The 16969-nt window shown below is 41.3% G+C and overlaps 1 protein-coding gene across 1 annotated transcript in view; it reads left to right on the top strand.

Moving 5' to 3' along the window:
- The window catches only part of LOC146980446 (NACHT, LRR and PYD domains-containing protein 3-like), a 57570-nt gene that overhangs the window by 33493 nt on the left and 7108 nt on the right, over positions 1–16969 (top strand). The window contains exons 8-9 of the mRNA XM_085787955.1: positions 7455–7628; positions 7720–7893. Coding sequence (XP_085644081.1) covers positions 7455–7628; positions 7720–7893 — 348 coding nt within the window. The remainder of the gene's footprint in view (positions 1–7454; positions 7629–7719; positions 7894–16969) is intronic.

Below are 16969 nucleotides of genomic sequence, written 5' to 3'. Positions count from 1 at the left end.
ATAGGCTACTTTTGGTTTGAACACAATAAATACTTTTCTAACTTAAACTCTTGTTTAAACTCAATATAGATGTCACATGATGTCATACTGCCAAGTTCGCTTCTCCATGTCTGCTGGAACTGATCTTTCAGTCTCCGCTCGACAGTTAGCTTCAGCCAGTCAGAATTAACACATCTTTGAGAGAGCCAAACATACGACAACCCACACTCATCCAATATCTGCTTAACCTGCAGGATCCATGGTGACACAAATACACCTGAGTTATACAGACTAAATAGACAGTTATACATTATTTTGCTCAGTTTACTTTCTTTACCTTCCAAACCAATAACCAATGATTCTTTTTTTAACTGAAACACAAAGTGGGTACCTCCCCAGCTCTCCATACACCATATTGTTACAAGTTGTTGTTTTGACTTTTAAAACAAATTTGAGAAATTTAAGGTGCAGTTTTTCTAATAAGTCGATTTTTCCATACCCCCAAACTTCGCATGCATACAACATAACTGGCGAAACCAATTTATCAAAAAGATCTAGTGTGACATCTATGGGCAAATTAAATTTTCTACATTTACAAACGAGGGCATACATGGCACAAGACGCTTTCGTGTACAGGTTATCGATAGCGGCTTTAAATAGGGAAACATATAATGGCATAAAAATACCTGCTGTACTTTTGATATACTCATTTAAAATTTGGTCAATCCCTGCCGCCTTTCCAGGTTTTAAACTTAAAATAACCTTTTTTATTTCTTGTTCTATGATCCTAGAATTTAAATCATTACTACCACGAGTGCATTCAGTGCACTGTTAGTCATAATATTACATAGCTCCTTAGTAATTTCATCCACTGTTAAGTCACCACAATCATATAACAGTTCATCCAGTTTAACAAGTTGAATATTTCTTATAAATTCATCAACTTTGTTTTTATCCCATTTACCAATTAACACTTGTTTTTCACTGTTTGCAATTATTAGGTTTAACTGATCTGTTGGGTTCTGTGCACATATATCGTTGTTGACAAAATTCACATCCAATGATGCTTCTACCATACAATGTTTATCTGAAAATAAAGGATCAAACTCATGCACACGGAAACATCTAACCTTACTCAAAATAAATGGTGAGCCTATCATATAATCAATGACACTTTCTTCCACTGTGGCTGCTTTCCCAATGTGTATATCATCACCCCATCTACCGTTTAATATACGTACAAAACATAAAATGTCTGCACATCTCAAGCAGCACGCTACCATAGTTATCAACATCACTGTGTGCGTCAGTTGATTGATGTTAAACATTTCTAATGTCCCCACACAGAAATTCTTTTCATTGAAAACTCCATCTTGATTTTATGATTGTTCATCCCCATCAACTATAGCTAAATCATCTCTCTCTTGTGTATGGGCATTCATATCACCACAAATCAGAAAATGATTGCTTTCGACCCCAATATCAAAGATTATTTGTGCCAGTTCGTCAAACAAACCTACATTTGAATATCTGGTTTTATATGGGGGAATATATACAGGTACGATTACAAGATCTTTATCATATTTAAATAAATGTTTATTCAGTGTTATGCACACACATAGGTCACTGCTAATCATTTTTTGCCGATACTTGTCAGTTATTCTTTTACTCACAGCAATTATCACCCCACCAGAGCGCCAGTTTGTGAACTTATGTCTGTTATTAACAAACATTTGGAAACCCATTGCTTTAAACTTGTCCAGCAGCTCCGCTGTGTCAGTATCATCAGTTTTGGTTTCACTGAAACACAGTACATCATAGTTTTTACATCTTTCAACAAAGTCAGGTATTTGTAGCTTACTTCATATCCCGCAGACATTCAGCATAAGAACACGCAACCTGGTGTGGTCCATCCTCCTCACACCAGGTCTAGGCGCCCTCTTCTCTGTCTGCACTCCATATCTGCCCTATACATCAATGCCAAAGTCCTTGTAGTCAACATCATCATATCCAATCATGAACAGGTCGTCAGGGGTGTTAACTGCTATGTATCGGCCATCAATCTTACAGATGATTCTGCCTTCCCTGATGAAAGTGTGTTGACATTTCTCCTTAGCATACCAGAAGAGCTTGTACCTCAGGCGTGTAAGATCGTTGCTGATGAAGATATCCTTGTGCTCTTCCTTTCCCCTCAGCTTTACTTTGTTCCTCATCAGCTCCGCTTTTTTCCTCCTGCTCACGAATCGTACAATTGTTGGTCTATTCTTGCCTTGTCTCCTCGCGCCCCCCACACGGTGCGCCGTGGAGATATCATTCTCGGTGATGGTTACACCTGCCACCGCAGCGAGTTGGCACACTTTTTCCACCAGTTTACTGGATTGTTATTTTTGCGAGCCTCTCCCCGCCGCGACCCGACGGCCGGCGGTCCTGCCGGTGTGTTCCTGGCTTTAGTTTATCAGCTCCAGGTGTTTTACAGTTGTTGTTCTACCTGGAGCCGGTCGCTAGGTTACACAGTGCCCACAAAGACCCGTTATTCTACCGGACTGAATGAGAGATTAATGACGTTACGTTGCGTTAAAACCAATCATCATTATAAATGAGGGTGCTTAGCGTTTATATCACATGTCACTGTTTGTTCTCCCAAAATAAAGTTAGTGAGGTGTCTGTGTGGAGTAGCTGCTGACAGATGCAGCTGACGTGACGTTTCCTCATCACTAAACATGTGAGCCTCCCTCCGGTCCTCCCTCCCTCACGTGGGACACGAGGACAGGACAACGTCTCCTGAACAGGCTACATGTCTATTCTTTGTGTTTTTCTCTCTTTATTTCTCACCACCTCGTTCCAGGTTTTGCTCGTAGCCACGTGAAATGGTGCACCCTGTTGGTCCTATTAGATTTAAGTGCAGTATTTGATCCTGTAGATCACAGCTTACTCCTCTGCAGGCTCAGGGCCTGGGTGGGCGTGACGGGCTCCTAGCTTGGTTTGCATCATACCTCAGCGACAGATGTTTCTCGGTGGCCGTCGGTCCCTACAGGTCAGACTCCACCCCCTTGCATTGTGGGGTACCTCAAGGCTCTGTTCTGGCCCCTCTCCTGTTCGCCCTGTACTGCTCCCACTCAGTCACATCATCAGTAAGTTTCCTGGCATCTCCCATCACTGTTATGCAGATGACATTCAGCTCCATTTTTCATTTACACCTGATAAAATACAGAGCCTCAGCACCCTCCTGGATTGCCTGGCAGCTATTGAAGGCTGGATGGCAGCCAACCTCCTGCAGCTAAATACTGCAAAGACTGTGGTTCTAGTCATAGCCTCCAACTGTGTCACAGCCAGGGTACAAGACCATCCCGGATCACTCAAGAACCACATCCACACAAACATCAAGAACCTTGGAGTGCATTTTGACAAATCTATGCATCTAGAAAAACATGTGAAAACCCTCTCCCGAAACTGGTTCTTCCACCTGAGAAACATTACCAAGCTCCGTTCCATAGTTTCCCACTCAGAACTAGAAATGTCAATACATGCTTTCATATCATCCAGACTGGACTACTGTAACTCACTCTTCACATGCCTTAATCAGTCATCCATCGACCGCCTTCAACTTGTCCAAAATGCAGCTGCCGGGAGCTGGGCGGGAGTAGTAGCGTTGACAGACAACCCCATTCAGCCAATCAGCAAGTTGGTGTAGTGACGGAGCTTTGCACCAGTCGGTCCCTGATTGGCCAACGTGCTGTGTCAATCACAGCGGCGACGCTGATTGGCTCTTAGGCCTTCTGAGGGTTTCAGGCCAAACGCTACAACGGGGATGAGGCCAGACTCTCTTCAGAAATTAAATGAATTGCATTTCCGGGAGCGGCTGGTTTACGAAGCTACTGCCAGACTACTGACAAGGTAAAAAAAAGAAAACAGACTACTGACAAAGTCAAAAAACCCTACCACATCACACCCATTCTTGCCACTCTGCACTGGTTACCGGTCCCGTTCAGAATTTATTTCAAGGTGCTGCTACTCACTTATAAAGCCCTCCACTGGAGAGAGGAGGGGGTGTGACTCACCATCAGTGGGAGACGTGTGCCTGGTACCACGCATTTTTTTCCTAGCGTCTGGTGTCCGGTGGACAGGGCCCCTACTGCTCTGAGCGCCCGTGACCAACGGCCGTGTCCACCAAACACACTTTTGGAGTTGTCGCTCTCTCTCTCTCTCTCTCTCTCCCTCACTCTCCCTCAGAACGCTGCCGTTACCAGGTTACAAAACGAGCCGCTTGACAAGCGCGGCGCTGTTCCAAAAGTTGAACATATTTCGCCACAACAAAAAAAGGAAACGCCGAGAGCTTCTTTTTTTTCCCGGCGAGGGCGCTGAGTGGTGTGCACGCCGAGCTCTATAGGATCTGAATGAAAAGTAGACGCCCAGAGCGCTAAAAGGGCGTCCGGTGGACACGGCCCCTTTATGTCAGAAGAGGTTTTTTTTTCACGGCACCCCTGACGCAGTCAGACGGCACCCCAGTGTGCCGCGGCACCCACTTTGAGAAAGGCTGATCTAAACTATATTGTCTTGAAGTTCTAAATGTGTTTTATACTGATTGTGTGATTGACTGTCCTTTTTAAACAGAGCAAATAATTTTTATACCATAGTTTTATTTTGGATGCTTGATTTAATTTACTTTGCACACAAAAACAGATTTCACAAAAACCAAAAGCTACCAGGGTCAAAATTATGAGACTGTGTCTGAGGAGCAGACTGAACACTGAAATACCTTCTGTCTTTTGTTGGCCATCACTGCTGTGAGTCACACTGATGTTTGTCCTGTGTACAGATGGAGGACATTTCAGATTTATCCTACCAGTGTTAAATACTGTATATTCATTAACAAACCAGGGATGTGATGGCACTAAATAGAGTCACATCCCTTAACATGATAAATTGTGGTATCAGTCTTGGTGAAACAGTGTCACTGATCTGGTTCTGTCAGACAACAAAGATGGCGACATCTGTGAAGGAGCAGCTGCTGCAGATTTTGAAGAATTTGGGGAAAGAAGAGCTGGAACGCTTCCAGTGGTACCTGCAGGATGCTGACTTACTGGGTGGTTTCCCTGCCATCCCAAAGTGTGAGCTGGAGGATGCAACCAGAGTGGACATGGTGGACTTGATGGTCGGCATGCACACTACTGAGAAAGTTCTGCAGGTGGCGAGGTTAATTCTGAAGAAGATGGGAATTAATGAAGGTCAGTCATGGGAAGTGCAGCCATTGTTTTACCTTTGTTAAATATCTTGGTTTTGTAACTATTTCCACACAGAGGACAAAGTCAACTAGGTTGGTCCTGCTACTCCTCATGATTAATGATTCCCTTTCCTCCAACAGGACAATACCCGTCAGCAGAAGCAGCAGCAGGTGAAGTTAAACACCTTCTGTGAGGGGATGTCACATTTCACTGTTGTAGTCATCACCATGACTACATGAATTTAGATCAAAATATTTCTGTGTTTAGATTCATTTACTGTGACCTGTTGTTACGAGGACCTTTACCTTACTGTCCTATTATCTGTTGTTTATTCATTCAGAAGCTCTTCACAAATGCCAGCCTAAACTCAAAGACAACCTGAAGGAGAAGTTCCAGCATGTGTTTGAGGGCATCGCTATAGCAGGACACCAAACCCTTCTGAACCAGATCTACACAGAGCTCTACATCACACAGGAGGGACTGGAGAGGTCAATGATGAACACGAGGTCAGACAGATTGAAACAGCGTCCAGGAAACCAGACAGACCAAAAACAACCATCAGACAAGAAGACATCTTCAAAGCCCAACCTGGAAGAGACCGACCAATCAGAAGAGTGATGACAAAGGGAGTGGCTGGCATTGGGAAAACAGTCTTAACACAGAAGTTCACTCTGGACTGGGCTGAAGGCAAAACCAACCAGGACATAGACTTAACATTCCCCTTCACCTTCAGAGAGCTGAATGTGCTGAAAGAGGAAAAGTTCAGCTTGGTGGAACTTCTTCATCACTTCTTCTCTGAAACCAAAGCAGCAGGAATCTGCAGCTTTGATCAGTTCCAGGTCGTCTTCATCTTTGACGGTCTGGACGAGTGTCGACTTCCTCTGGACTTCCACAAAACTGAGATCCTGACTGATGTGACAGAGTCCACCTCAGTCAACGTGCTGCTGACCAACCTCATCAGGGGGAACCTGCTTCCCTCTGCTCACCTCTGGATAACCACACGACCTGCAGCAGCCAATCAGATCCCTCCTGAGTGTGTTGGCATGGTGACAGAGGTCAGAGGGTTCACTGACCCACAGAAGGAGGAGTACTTCAGGAAGAGGTTCAGAGATGAGCAGCAGGCCACAGAGATCATCTCCCACATCAAGACCTCACGAAGCCTCCACATCATGTGCCACATCCCAGTCTTCTGCTGGATCACTGCTGGAGTTCTGGAGGAGCTGTTGAAGACCAGAGAGGGAGGAGAGCTGCCCAAGACCCTGACCGAGATGTACATCCACTTCCTGGTGGTTTATCTAAAACTGAAGAAGGTCAAGTATGATGGAGGAGCTGAGACAGATTCACACTGGAGTCCAGACAGCAGGAAGATGATTGAGTCTCTGGGAAAACTGGCTTTTGAGCAGCTGCAGAAAGGAAACCTGATCTTCTATGAATCAGACCTGACAGAGTGTGGCATCGATATCAGAGCAGCCTCAGTGTACTCAGGAGTGTTCACACAGATCTTTAGATTGGAGAAACGCCTGTACCAGGCGGCCAAGGTGTTCTGCTTCGTCCATCTGAGTGTTCAGGAGTTTCTGGCTGCTCTTCATGTCCATCTGACCTTCATCAACTCTGGACGCAACTTGATGTCGGGAAAGAAATTAACCTTTAAATTTTTTAAACTGTTCAGAGACAAATCAACACCTTTCTACCAGAGCGCTGTGGACGAGGCCTTAAAGAGTCCAAATGGACACCTGGACTTGTTCCTCCGCTTCCTCCTGGGTCTTTCATTGGAGACCAATCAGAATCTCCTACGAGATCTGATGACTCAGACAAGAAGTGACTCACAGACCAATCAGAAAACAGTCCAGTACATCAAGAAGAAGATCAGTAAGAATGTGTCTGCAGAGAAAAGCATCAACCTGTTCCACTGTCTGAATGAACTGAATGATCGTTCTCTAGTGGAGGAGATCCAACAGTCCCTGAGATCAGGACGTCTCTCCACAGATAAACTGTCTCCAGCTCAATGGTCGGCTCTGGTCTTCATCTTACTGTCATCAGGAGAAGATCTGGACGTGTTTGACCTGAAGAAATACTCTGCTTCAGAGGAGGCTCTTCTGAGGCTGCTGCCAGTGGTGAATGCCTCCAACAAAGCTCTGTAAGTGTAGAGATAGTTGGATTTATTCATCATTGTATAAAAACACTTCTGTCTTTTCAACAGGACAGAAAATAAATCTAAATTTCTTCTTTAATTCCTCATGATCATCTCTTCAGACTGAGTGGCTGTAACCTCTCAGAGAGAAGCTGTGAAGCTCTGTCCTCAGTCCTCAGCGCCCAGTCCTCTGGTCTGAGACACCTGGACCTGAGTAACAACAACCTGCAGGACTCAGGAGTGAAGTTGCTGTCTGGTGGACTGGAGAGTCCACACTGTAGACTGGAGACTCTCAGGTGAGGATCCATCCAGCTGTTTATCTGATGCCACTTGAACACAGCAGCAGGTGTTGACAGAGGGTTCCTGTGTGTTGTTGTGTGTGTTCAGTCTGTCAGGATGTCTGGTCACAGAGGAAGGCTGTGCTTCTCTGGCCTCAGCTCTGAGCTCCAACCCCTCCCATCTGAGAGAGCTGGACCTGAGCTACAACCATCCAGGAGCCTCAGGAGTGAAGCTGCTGTCTGCTCGACTGAAAGATCCAGACTGTAGACTGGACTCTCTCAGGTATGGAGAGGCTGCTGCAGCCACACACACTGTCTGATAGAGGAGGAGGAGCTGGAACATTTTCTATGGCCCCGTTCACACCTGGTCACACCTGTCATTAACATCAGTCTCAGGTGATTGATGCATTGATAACATGAGATCTGATCACTGAGACCATATCCAGAGGTGGTGTAGGCCACAGTGAAGCTCCGCCCACTCCACTGACGTCCTCTGTCTCAGTCTGACTCGTCCCAACACAGTTTATACTGAAGCCAAAATCTCTGAGTGTTTCAAACATGAGCTGTGCAGCTTTCATCAGTCACAGTGATGAACTACTGGGATCAGGAGTTTCTCCTCCTGATGACTTCAGTGTCTCATCATAACTCACTGTTTCATATTCAGTAGAAGAGATCTCAATGATGAAACCAGATGTTGGCAGCTGTGCTCTGAGTCTCTCAAGATGTTTTGATCAGACTTTATTTCAGAGTTGATGAGGAAACATTTCAGCTGCTGCTGGTTTAAAGTCATGGTTGGTAATTAGGGGTGTCACGATTTCGATTTTTTATCGAAATCGATCGAAATTACGTCACGATCTCGAGCATCGAAGTCAAAGAGAGGATCGACGATCCCCCCCAAGCTACAACTGCCCGTTGTCCCCATTGCGCACCAAGCGTCTTGTCAGTCACTGGTCCGAGTTTTCCTTTACTTTTTATTTTGAGACAACACTCCCTCATTCTCTCTCTCTCTCTCGCTTTCTCTCTTTTTTTTTCTCTTTTTTTTTACCGGCGGTGTCAGCTGATGTGCACGTCTGCAGCAACCCAAACAAATGCACATGTTGACCGGCTCTATTCCAGCCACGTGATTGGTCCGGCACGGCGCAACTCTCAATATCATTGGTTATTTGCCAAAACATGGATGAATGAAACCTATCGACCATGTCTCATATTTCTATCGAAGAAAAGTTATTTCACAATTTATAGCGTTTATCACCCACACTGAAAAAAGAAAATAGTTGAACCAACTTAATTGAATTGTTTCAATTGGTAACATCTAAATGAATTAAGTTAATTGAAATTAAATTAATAAGTTGGATCAACACAATTGATTTAAATCACATTTACTTAATAATTGAATTGTTCTCAAATCAAAATTTTGTATTAATCCAACTTAAAATTAAGGAAAGCCAACTTAAAGTTTTCAGTTATTTCAACTCAATTATTTGCATAACCTTAAAATAAGATTTTAGTTTAATGTAACTTAAATTACAATTTTAAGTTGGCTGAAAATATATTTAAAAACTCAAAATCTAATGTTTTTTTAAAATACTTTATTAAATGTAAAGAACCATTAACACAATGGCCACCAACACATTACACATAAACATACAATATGCACAAAATGCACAAGTAACTGTTAGCAGACCACAAGGTTATTTTGTCAGCAAAGTGCAAAATAGTGCAACAGAGTATTACCAGTATACAAATATGCCTAACAATCTCAACACTTACAGTGTTATCACAACTAGAAAAAGTTCCAAGAGTACACAGAAACCTCTACAGCCAATGAATATTGCGCATCTGAACAGTGTAGCTGAACAATGGGGATGAAAAAAAAATATGAACACTTCTTTTAGAGTTTTAAATCACACCGTTACACACTGTCAGGACTGTAATGCAACCTTTACCTTCAAATGGAAGGAAATATGTCTGGAGAAAACAATAACAAACTTCTGCCAAAGCTGTTACAAAATGTGTCAAAGCATTTCAAATTGTGGTTTAAGTAATATTTGTTGAGTCTCTTAATTGTCTCTTGGAACATAAAAAGGCCCAACATCTGAAAGAGATTACATTTTTACATGCCATATGTCCACACACCGTTGTTCCTTCATAATATGGGCATTGTTGGTCCAGAGGTGGAATACACTGAAGTGTGTCGTTGCTGATGAAGCTGCATGACGATTTTTTTGGAGCAGTTCAAAAGTAAAGCAAAGAGGTTTTGGATGGAAGCGAGGTTGAGTGCATGAATGATACTTAGATGCAGGGCACAAGCTGAGGCTACCAAAGTCAGTTCCACGCCCTCAACGATGGTGCCAATGTCTTCAGGTGGCTCCTGCAGTCCTTCCCCCTCCTTCCGAATGACAAATACTGTACATGATGAGCTGCTCCAGGTCCCTCTGAGTATCACCTGCTCCAGGGTCCTACAGCGGGGTACAGGACACAAACACAAATCATTATTAGCCCCACTTCTTACTGTGATGAAGTTTTTGGGTGTTGCACCAATATGTGTTACATGCTGGGCAATTTCTTGACTGGGTGTCATCACACACCACAAACAGCAGAGAGGTGTATCAATCTGACCATCTAACTATAAACAAGAATGATAAGATTTCCCAAAATTTCAAACTATTCCCTTGAACTTGTATAATCAACTAAGCCAGACAAGTCCTTCTTTGTGTTATGTGGTTCTAAGTGTTGAGAAAAACTCTCTTTTATAGTAAACTGATATTTTGTGTGTCCCTCTGACAAGATGTGATGACATGCAAATAACTGTTGAAACTTACAAGGTATTTGATGATCAGGTCATCTGCATCTTCTCCCAGCAAGATGCTGTAGGCTTTCAGCACACATTCCCTCCAAATATTGTCCAAACTCTAGAAGAACAAACGTTGATTAATTATATTGTACTAAATCTCATAACAGACAGACTTACTTTTTTTGAGAACAGATCATTTACAACAGTCATTTACAAGCCCAGGGATTCATTATAGAAAGAAAAAAAGTGAGGAGTTCAGCAGTGTAGTTTTTGAGTCACCAAAAACATTCATGCATATGAAAGCCATGATCAAGGCAAGGCAATTTTATTTGTATAGCCCGTTTTTACCAACAGTTTGTCTCAAAGGGCTTTACATGGCATCATAACAACATACTCTGTCCTTAGACCCTCACATCCACTGAGGAAAAACTCCATGGAAAAATTGGAGAAACATCAGGGTGAGCAACAGAGGAGGGATCCCTCTCCCAGGACGAACAGACGTGCAATAGATGTTGTTACAGACAAGAAAGCAGTTTTATAACACAAGAATATGCAAAACATAGAAATGTTAAGAGTTGATGAGGGCAGCTTCTGGTGGGACGGCGGCAGGGAGAGCAGGCCAGCTTAATGGGAGGACTGGATGGCAGACTGGTCAGCATTGGCCTGCCCATATTACTGTAATGTATTTATGAAGGACACAGATATATTGTGACAGCCCGCTCTTAGTTATGAAGCGTCTCGTTAGATGGTATAGATTTACCTGGCCCAATGTGTCCATGATGTTCGCAGTCTTTTGGTGTGTTGCTCCTCCTTTGGCACGGATGGCGTTGATCAGCTGACTTGTGCACGTCTAACAGGGCCATGAACTTCTCAAGTGGAACAGCCATGAGCCTCTGGAACTCTGTATTAATCTAAAAACAAAACACAAATTACAGTAGATATTATGGGAAAAAATGCAACTTGTCTCATCCCATATACAAACTCAGAACACATAAGTAACCACTGAAGCATAAAATTATGACCAATTCATAAAAGATAACTGTAATAAATTCTGAAGCATACAGACTTTGATCACTTCAGTTCTGTTCTTACCGCTTTCTGTGTCAAGAGTGCAGGCCATCAAAGGTGGATTTGTTTGCTGGTGGATCACCTTGATTGTCCCCAAATCGTGAAGTTCAGTGGTAGAATTCAGATTGAAGAAGTCGTTGCCAAAATCTTGGTCCATGTATTGCAGTCTGAGGTTACCCTTTAACCCAAAGGTAGTCTTTATCTCGCTGAGAAGGTCATATAGTGACTCTGGGATGCCATTTGGAAGAGTCAGTTTTTCAATGTTGTTCTCCCCGTCTTGCAGGTGTTGAACCAGCCATGGTGGTCTGAGAAGAGAGCACAAGCACAGTTAGTATGGATCAACATGTAAAGCAAATCCCCTCTTAACTGTTGAATTATTGTATTAAACTGCATTAATTTTAGCTAGGTGGACTTAATAAAGTGGCAACTGAGTGTAGATATGATATTTAAAAAAGGGTTTAGCATATTAATATCAGATCATGGTCCATGTTGTTTGATTTATGTGGACAGGAGTCTTGTAAAAGATCCACCTAGATGGAGTCTAAATAAGAAATGGCTACTTGATGAAAATTTTATTAAATATGTAGGGAATGAGATAGATAATTATTTTAAAGATAACACAAATGAAACAACAGCAGGTATTAAGTGGGATGCTTTCAAAGCCTTTTTAAGGGGACACATAATTAGTTATACCTCATCCAAATCTAGAAAATTGCGGCAAAAGAGACAACAATTAGAATCTAAAATACAAATTCTCCAAGAACAGGTTTTTAGAAATAGAACCCCTGATGTAGAAAAAGAATTAATTCTTTTAAGAGCGGAGTATAATAAATTATCTGCAGATAGGGCAGCCTCAGATATGCTTAGGCTTAATCAAACATTCTATGAAGAAGGGGAAAAGCCTGGTAAATTGTTGGCTTGGCAAATAAAACAGTTAGAAACAAGGAAAACCATTGCTTCAATTAAGAACAATAACGGGGATACAATAATAGATCCTATTGAAATAAATAAGGAATTTAGAAAATATTATGAAAATTTATACAAATCTCACGTAGAATATGACCCACAGTCCCAAAATTCATTCTTGAATAAATTGAAATTTCCAACTATCTCTGCTGAATTTGCAGAAGAGCTGGAGGCAGACCTAACAGAGGAGGAAATAGGCATAGCTATTGATGGTATGAAGGCAGGCAAAAGTGCAGGCCCGGATGGATTACCAATTGATCTGTATAAAAAATTTAAATCCAAATTACTGAAACCATTACTAGAAGTGTTTTTAGAAGCATTCCATAGTGGTAGCCTACCAAAATCAATGACTGGTGCTGTAATAACACTGTTGCCAAAACCAGGAAAGCCTAGCAACAGATGTGAAAATATGAGACCTATAAGCTTATTAAACTCTGACCTTAAAATTTTGTGCAAAATTTTAGCAAGAAGGCTCCAAGAAGTATTACCTAGTATAATACATAGGGATCAAAATGGGTTCATTCAAGGACGCCAAGGATTCCATAACGTCAGAAGGGTCCTTAATGTTATTCAAGGTTTAAAAGACCCCTCCGATAAGGCCCTCCTATCTTTAGATGCTGAGAAAGCTTTTGATAAGGTGGAGTGGCCTTATCTCTTTAACATCTTAGGAAGATTTGGATGTGGCAATACATTTTTAAAATGGGTTCAGTTGCTGTACTTAAACCCTACAGCAGAAATATTAACAAACAAAAATGTATCAGAGCCAATCACAATTAAAAGAGGATGCCGTCAAGGGTGTCCCCTATCTCCGCTATTATTCACTCTAGCGATCGAGCCATTAGCAATAGCTATACGAACACATACTGAAATAGCTGGAATAACAATAGGTCATACAGAGCATAAATTAGCGTTGTATGCAGATGACGTCATTCTGTTTATCTCACACCTTAGTAGAACTATTCCTGTGTTGCTGGAGATAATTAAAACATTTGGTGGCATCTCAGGATATACAATTAATAACTCTAAGTCCTCAATTTTATTACTTGATGAAAGAGAGAAAGAAAATCCACTCAGGGAAACTTCCCAGTTTAGAGTAGTAGATCAATTTACATATTTGGGAATAGAAATTAGGTCCAAACTACCTCTAATTGTTAAATCTAATTATGATCCATTGACTGAGGAAATAACAGAATCAATTAATAGATGGACATCCCTGCCTTTATCCTTGATTGGTAGAATTAACATTATAAAAATGAATACACTTCCTAAGATATTATATCTATTTCAGAATATTCCTTTGTCTCCACCAGATGGGTTTTTAAAGAAAATAAAAAAGTTATTTACAGGCTTTATATGGCAAAACAACAAAGCTAGAATTAGACTGTCCCTGTTACACCTACCATATAGTAATGGAGGTCTAAAGTGTCCAAATATAACATGGTATTATTGGGCAGTACAATTAAGGACTATTAAATTTTATTTTGCAACAAAGGATGTTCCACAATGGAAAGAAATGGAATCAGAATGTTTACGTTTGCCTTTACCACAGTATTTTTATTCTGATACATTGCCAAATTTGATGAAAAAAACCACTAACCCGATTGTCAAAAATATGATAAGAGTATGGTTTGAAGTAAAAAAATTTACTAAAGAAACAAGTCCTCTATCTCAGTATACTCCTATTTGGGGAAATCAGTGCTTCCTACCAGGAAGAACAGATGCTGTATTTAGACAGTGGGCATTAAAGGGTCTAGAAAAAATTCAGGATCTGTATCTGACTAACTCCGTTAACATGTTATCATTCGAACAAATTAGATATAAATATGACATAGATAAAAAATACTTCTTTAAATTCCTCCAACTTAGAAACTATATTAGGGTGAGCCAAAATAGTCTTTTAACCAAACCCCCAACTTCTGACTTAGAAAAAATTATATCTAAGGACAGTTTAAGTAAAGGTGCTATAGCAGAGCTATATAATTATCTGTTATCAAAATCGGTTGAAAATGCAGATCATAAACGAGAAGCATGGAAGGAAGATCTAGGCACAGATATATCATCAGAGGACTGGCAATATATATGCACTAAAGCTCACACCCAATCAGTCAACACCAGATTTAGACTGTTGCAGTATAAATGGCTGATGAGAATCTATATTACGCCAGTTAAATTAAATAAATACAATAGGAATATCCCAGATACATGTACAAAATGCACTGAGGCAAAGGGGACATTATTCCATTGTATGTGGCAATGCAGTAAGATAAAATCTTTTTGGGAAGAGGTTAAAAGAGCAATAGAAAAAATGATTTCAAAAAACATTCCAATGGATCCTACATTCTTTATCTTAGGTCTTTACCCAAAAGGTCACAAGTACAGTAAAATTGAACAAATAATAATAGATATGTGTCTTTTACATGCCAAAAGATCCATTGCAATGTTTTGGAAAAAGATCAGCAGACCAAGTGTTACGTATTGGGTGAAACAGATGCTGACAACCTTTCCTTTGGAGAGAGTGACATACATACGAAAAGGAAGGCAAGGCATGTTCGAAGAGATATGGAAACCGTTCAATGTGTTTGTTAATGGTATCGATTTAGCAAATGACAATGAAGAGGAATAAGTAGTCATGTAAACCTTGTAACAGAATTAATGAGTTCAAATACCCGCAATTGTATTAAGCCCTTAAATTATGTACAAAATGTATGACTGAGAAGTGGATGTTTGTGATGTGTATGTAATGTTTGTTTGTTCGGTTTTGTTCTTTCTACAACACTTGTACCATAACAGGTGCCTTCATTAATGGAGCACAGATCTACATATTGATATAACTGCATATGTAATACAAGTGTATGTGTATGTAAGAAAATGTTAATAAATATATTGTTTAAAAAAAAAAGGGTTTAGCAAATGTAGGAAAGAAGGGAAGGAAAGAAGATGAGGAGGAGAGGTGGAGGAAGAGAGAGAGACAACAAGGAGGAGAAAAGACAAGGCAAAGAGAGATGGAGAGGGGAAGAGGAGACAAGGAGGAGAAGGAGAGGGCTGAGTTATACTGATTGTTAATCAATTTGTTCATGTATATTTTTAATGGTTGTGTTACAAAATTGTAATACAATTATTTGCAAAACTATTAGTACTGTACATTAAAGATTGTTGTTAGAGCTCAAGTTGAAACAGGCCTGTAAACAATCACCTGCATTGCACCTTAACTGTTGAAACTACTTTTTTTTTGTTTTCAAATATTTAGTTCACTTCAACACCTCATCCTGTAAGTTACATACCTAAAGCCACATTTCATATTGGTCTGTAGCACTCTATTTTAAGTGCAACTTACCTGAATAGATGGTCCAACCGAGTTGTGTCCTGGTCTGAAGCCTGGTCTAACCACCGCCAGTCATGAAAAAAAAGAAAAGAAAGTTAGACAACCATTAAGATTAAGGAAAAGGACATTTTCATTAAGTTTGTATGTTAAGTTTGATTTGTGTATGGTTAAGAAGTATAATATATAACTGTCACTGCTCATTACCTCATCTGGTAACTGATTTAGGACAGAGAAGACAGGAGTCTGTACCAGTAACACAAACTAACACAGGTGCTTAACACACTGGCACAACAACACTGAGCTGGGAAACTCTTGACACAGCAAACATTTATCACCGCTGCCTTGATAAAATCCAGCGTAAATACGAAGGCAGCCCTGCCACCGCACCGAGGCACCGCACACCACAACCCCCCCTCCCCCAGCTGATCCCTCCGTGTACGAGCGCTGCACGCGCCCTCTCTCCTCTCCTCCTTGCCGTTTTAACGACATGTGCGTTGAAAACAACGCAGGCGGCAGTGAATGCAGGCACTGGAAGCAGCACAGTTTAAGCATAATTAATCTTACCTCCGACATCACCCGTGGCCGTGACCGCATGAACTGTGCGCGCCGACAGGCACGTGAAACCAACACTGATGCATACATGCGCGCGCCCGAATTAGTTTTAACCGTCCGCGGCCCAGCTTGCCGTGCTAATGTGCTAATGCTAATGAACAACTAAGCCAAGACACTGTATGAATACACGACTTTGAGCTAACGTTACGACAATAAAATTAGGGATTCCCACCCGTAAACTGCTAACCTGCCAGTCCAAGCACAAACTGATCTGGTTTGGTTGATATGTGTATTTTGCGACCGTTAGCAGGACTGAATGATGGCTGGTTTGGTTAAGTCAGTTTACAAAAAACGTATCAAATTAAAAAATATAGTTAGACCATTTCATATCTAACATATTAAATTATTTGTTCTAGCTTTGACTTACCTTCAAGGACGAAGTAGAAAGTAATGTCGTTTCCTTTTTTCCAAGCTGTAGGCGGCGAAAAAAAATGGCGTCTCAACGGCAGGTGAAAAATTCTGGGAGAAGGCGGAGTCATCATGACGTCAGACGCACAGCGTCACGAGAAACCTAATTGATTCAGGTTCACTCAAATGAGAATAGCAGGTTACGTGTGTACTGAGGGAACAACACATAATAACAAGTTGATATACTCC

The sequence above is a fragment of the Trachurus japonicus genome, chromosome 9, assembly GCF_045865225.1.
Source record: "Trachurus japonicus isolate A0001 chromosome 9, Traja_1.0".
Lineage (NCBI taxonomy): Eukaryota > Metazoa > Chordata > Actinopteri > Carangiformes > Carangidae > Trachurus > Trachurus japonicus.
Note: the sequence above shows the minus strand (reverse complement) of the source record. Positions and strands in the feature narration are given on the sequence as shown.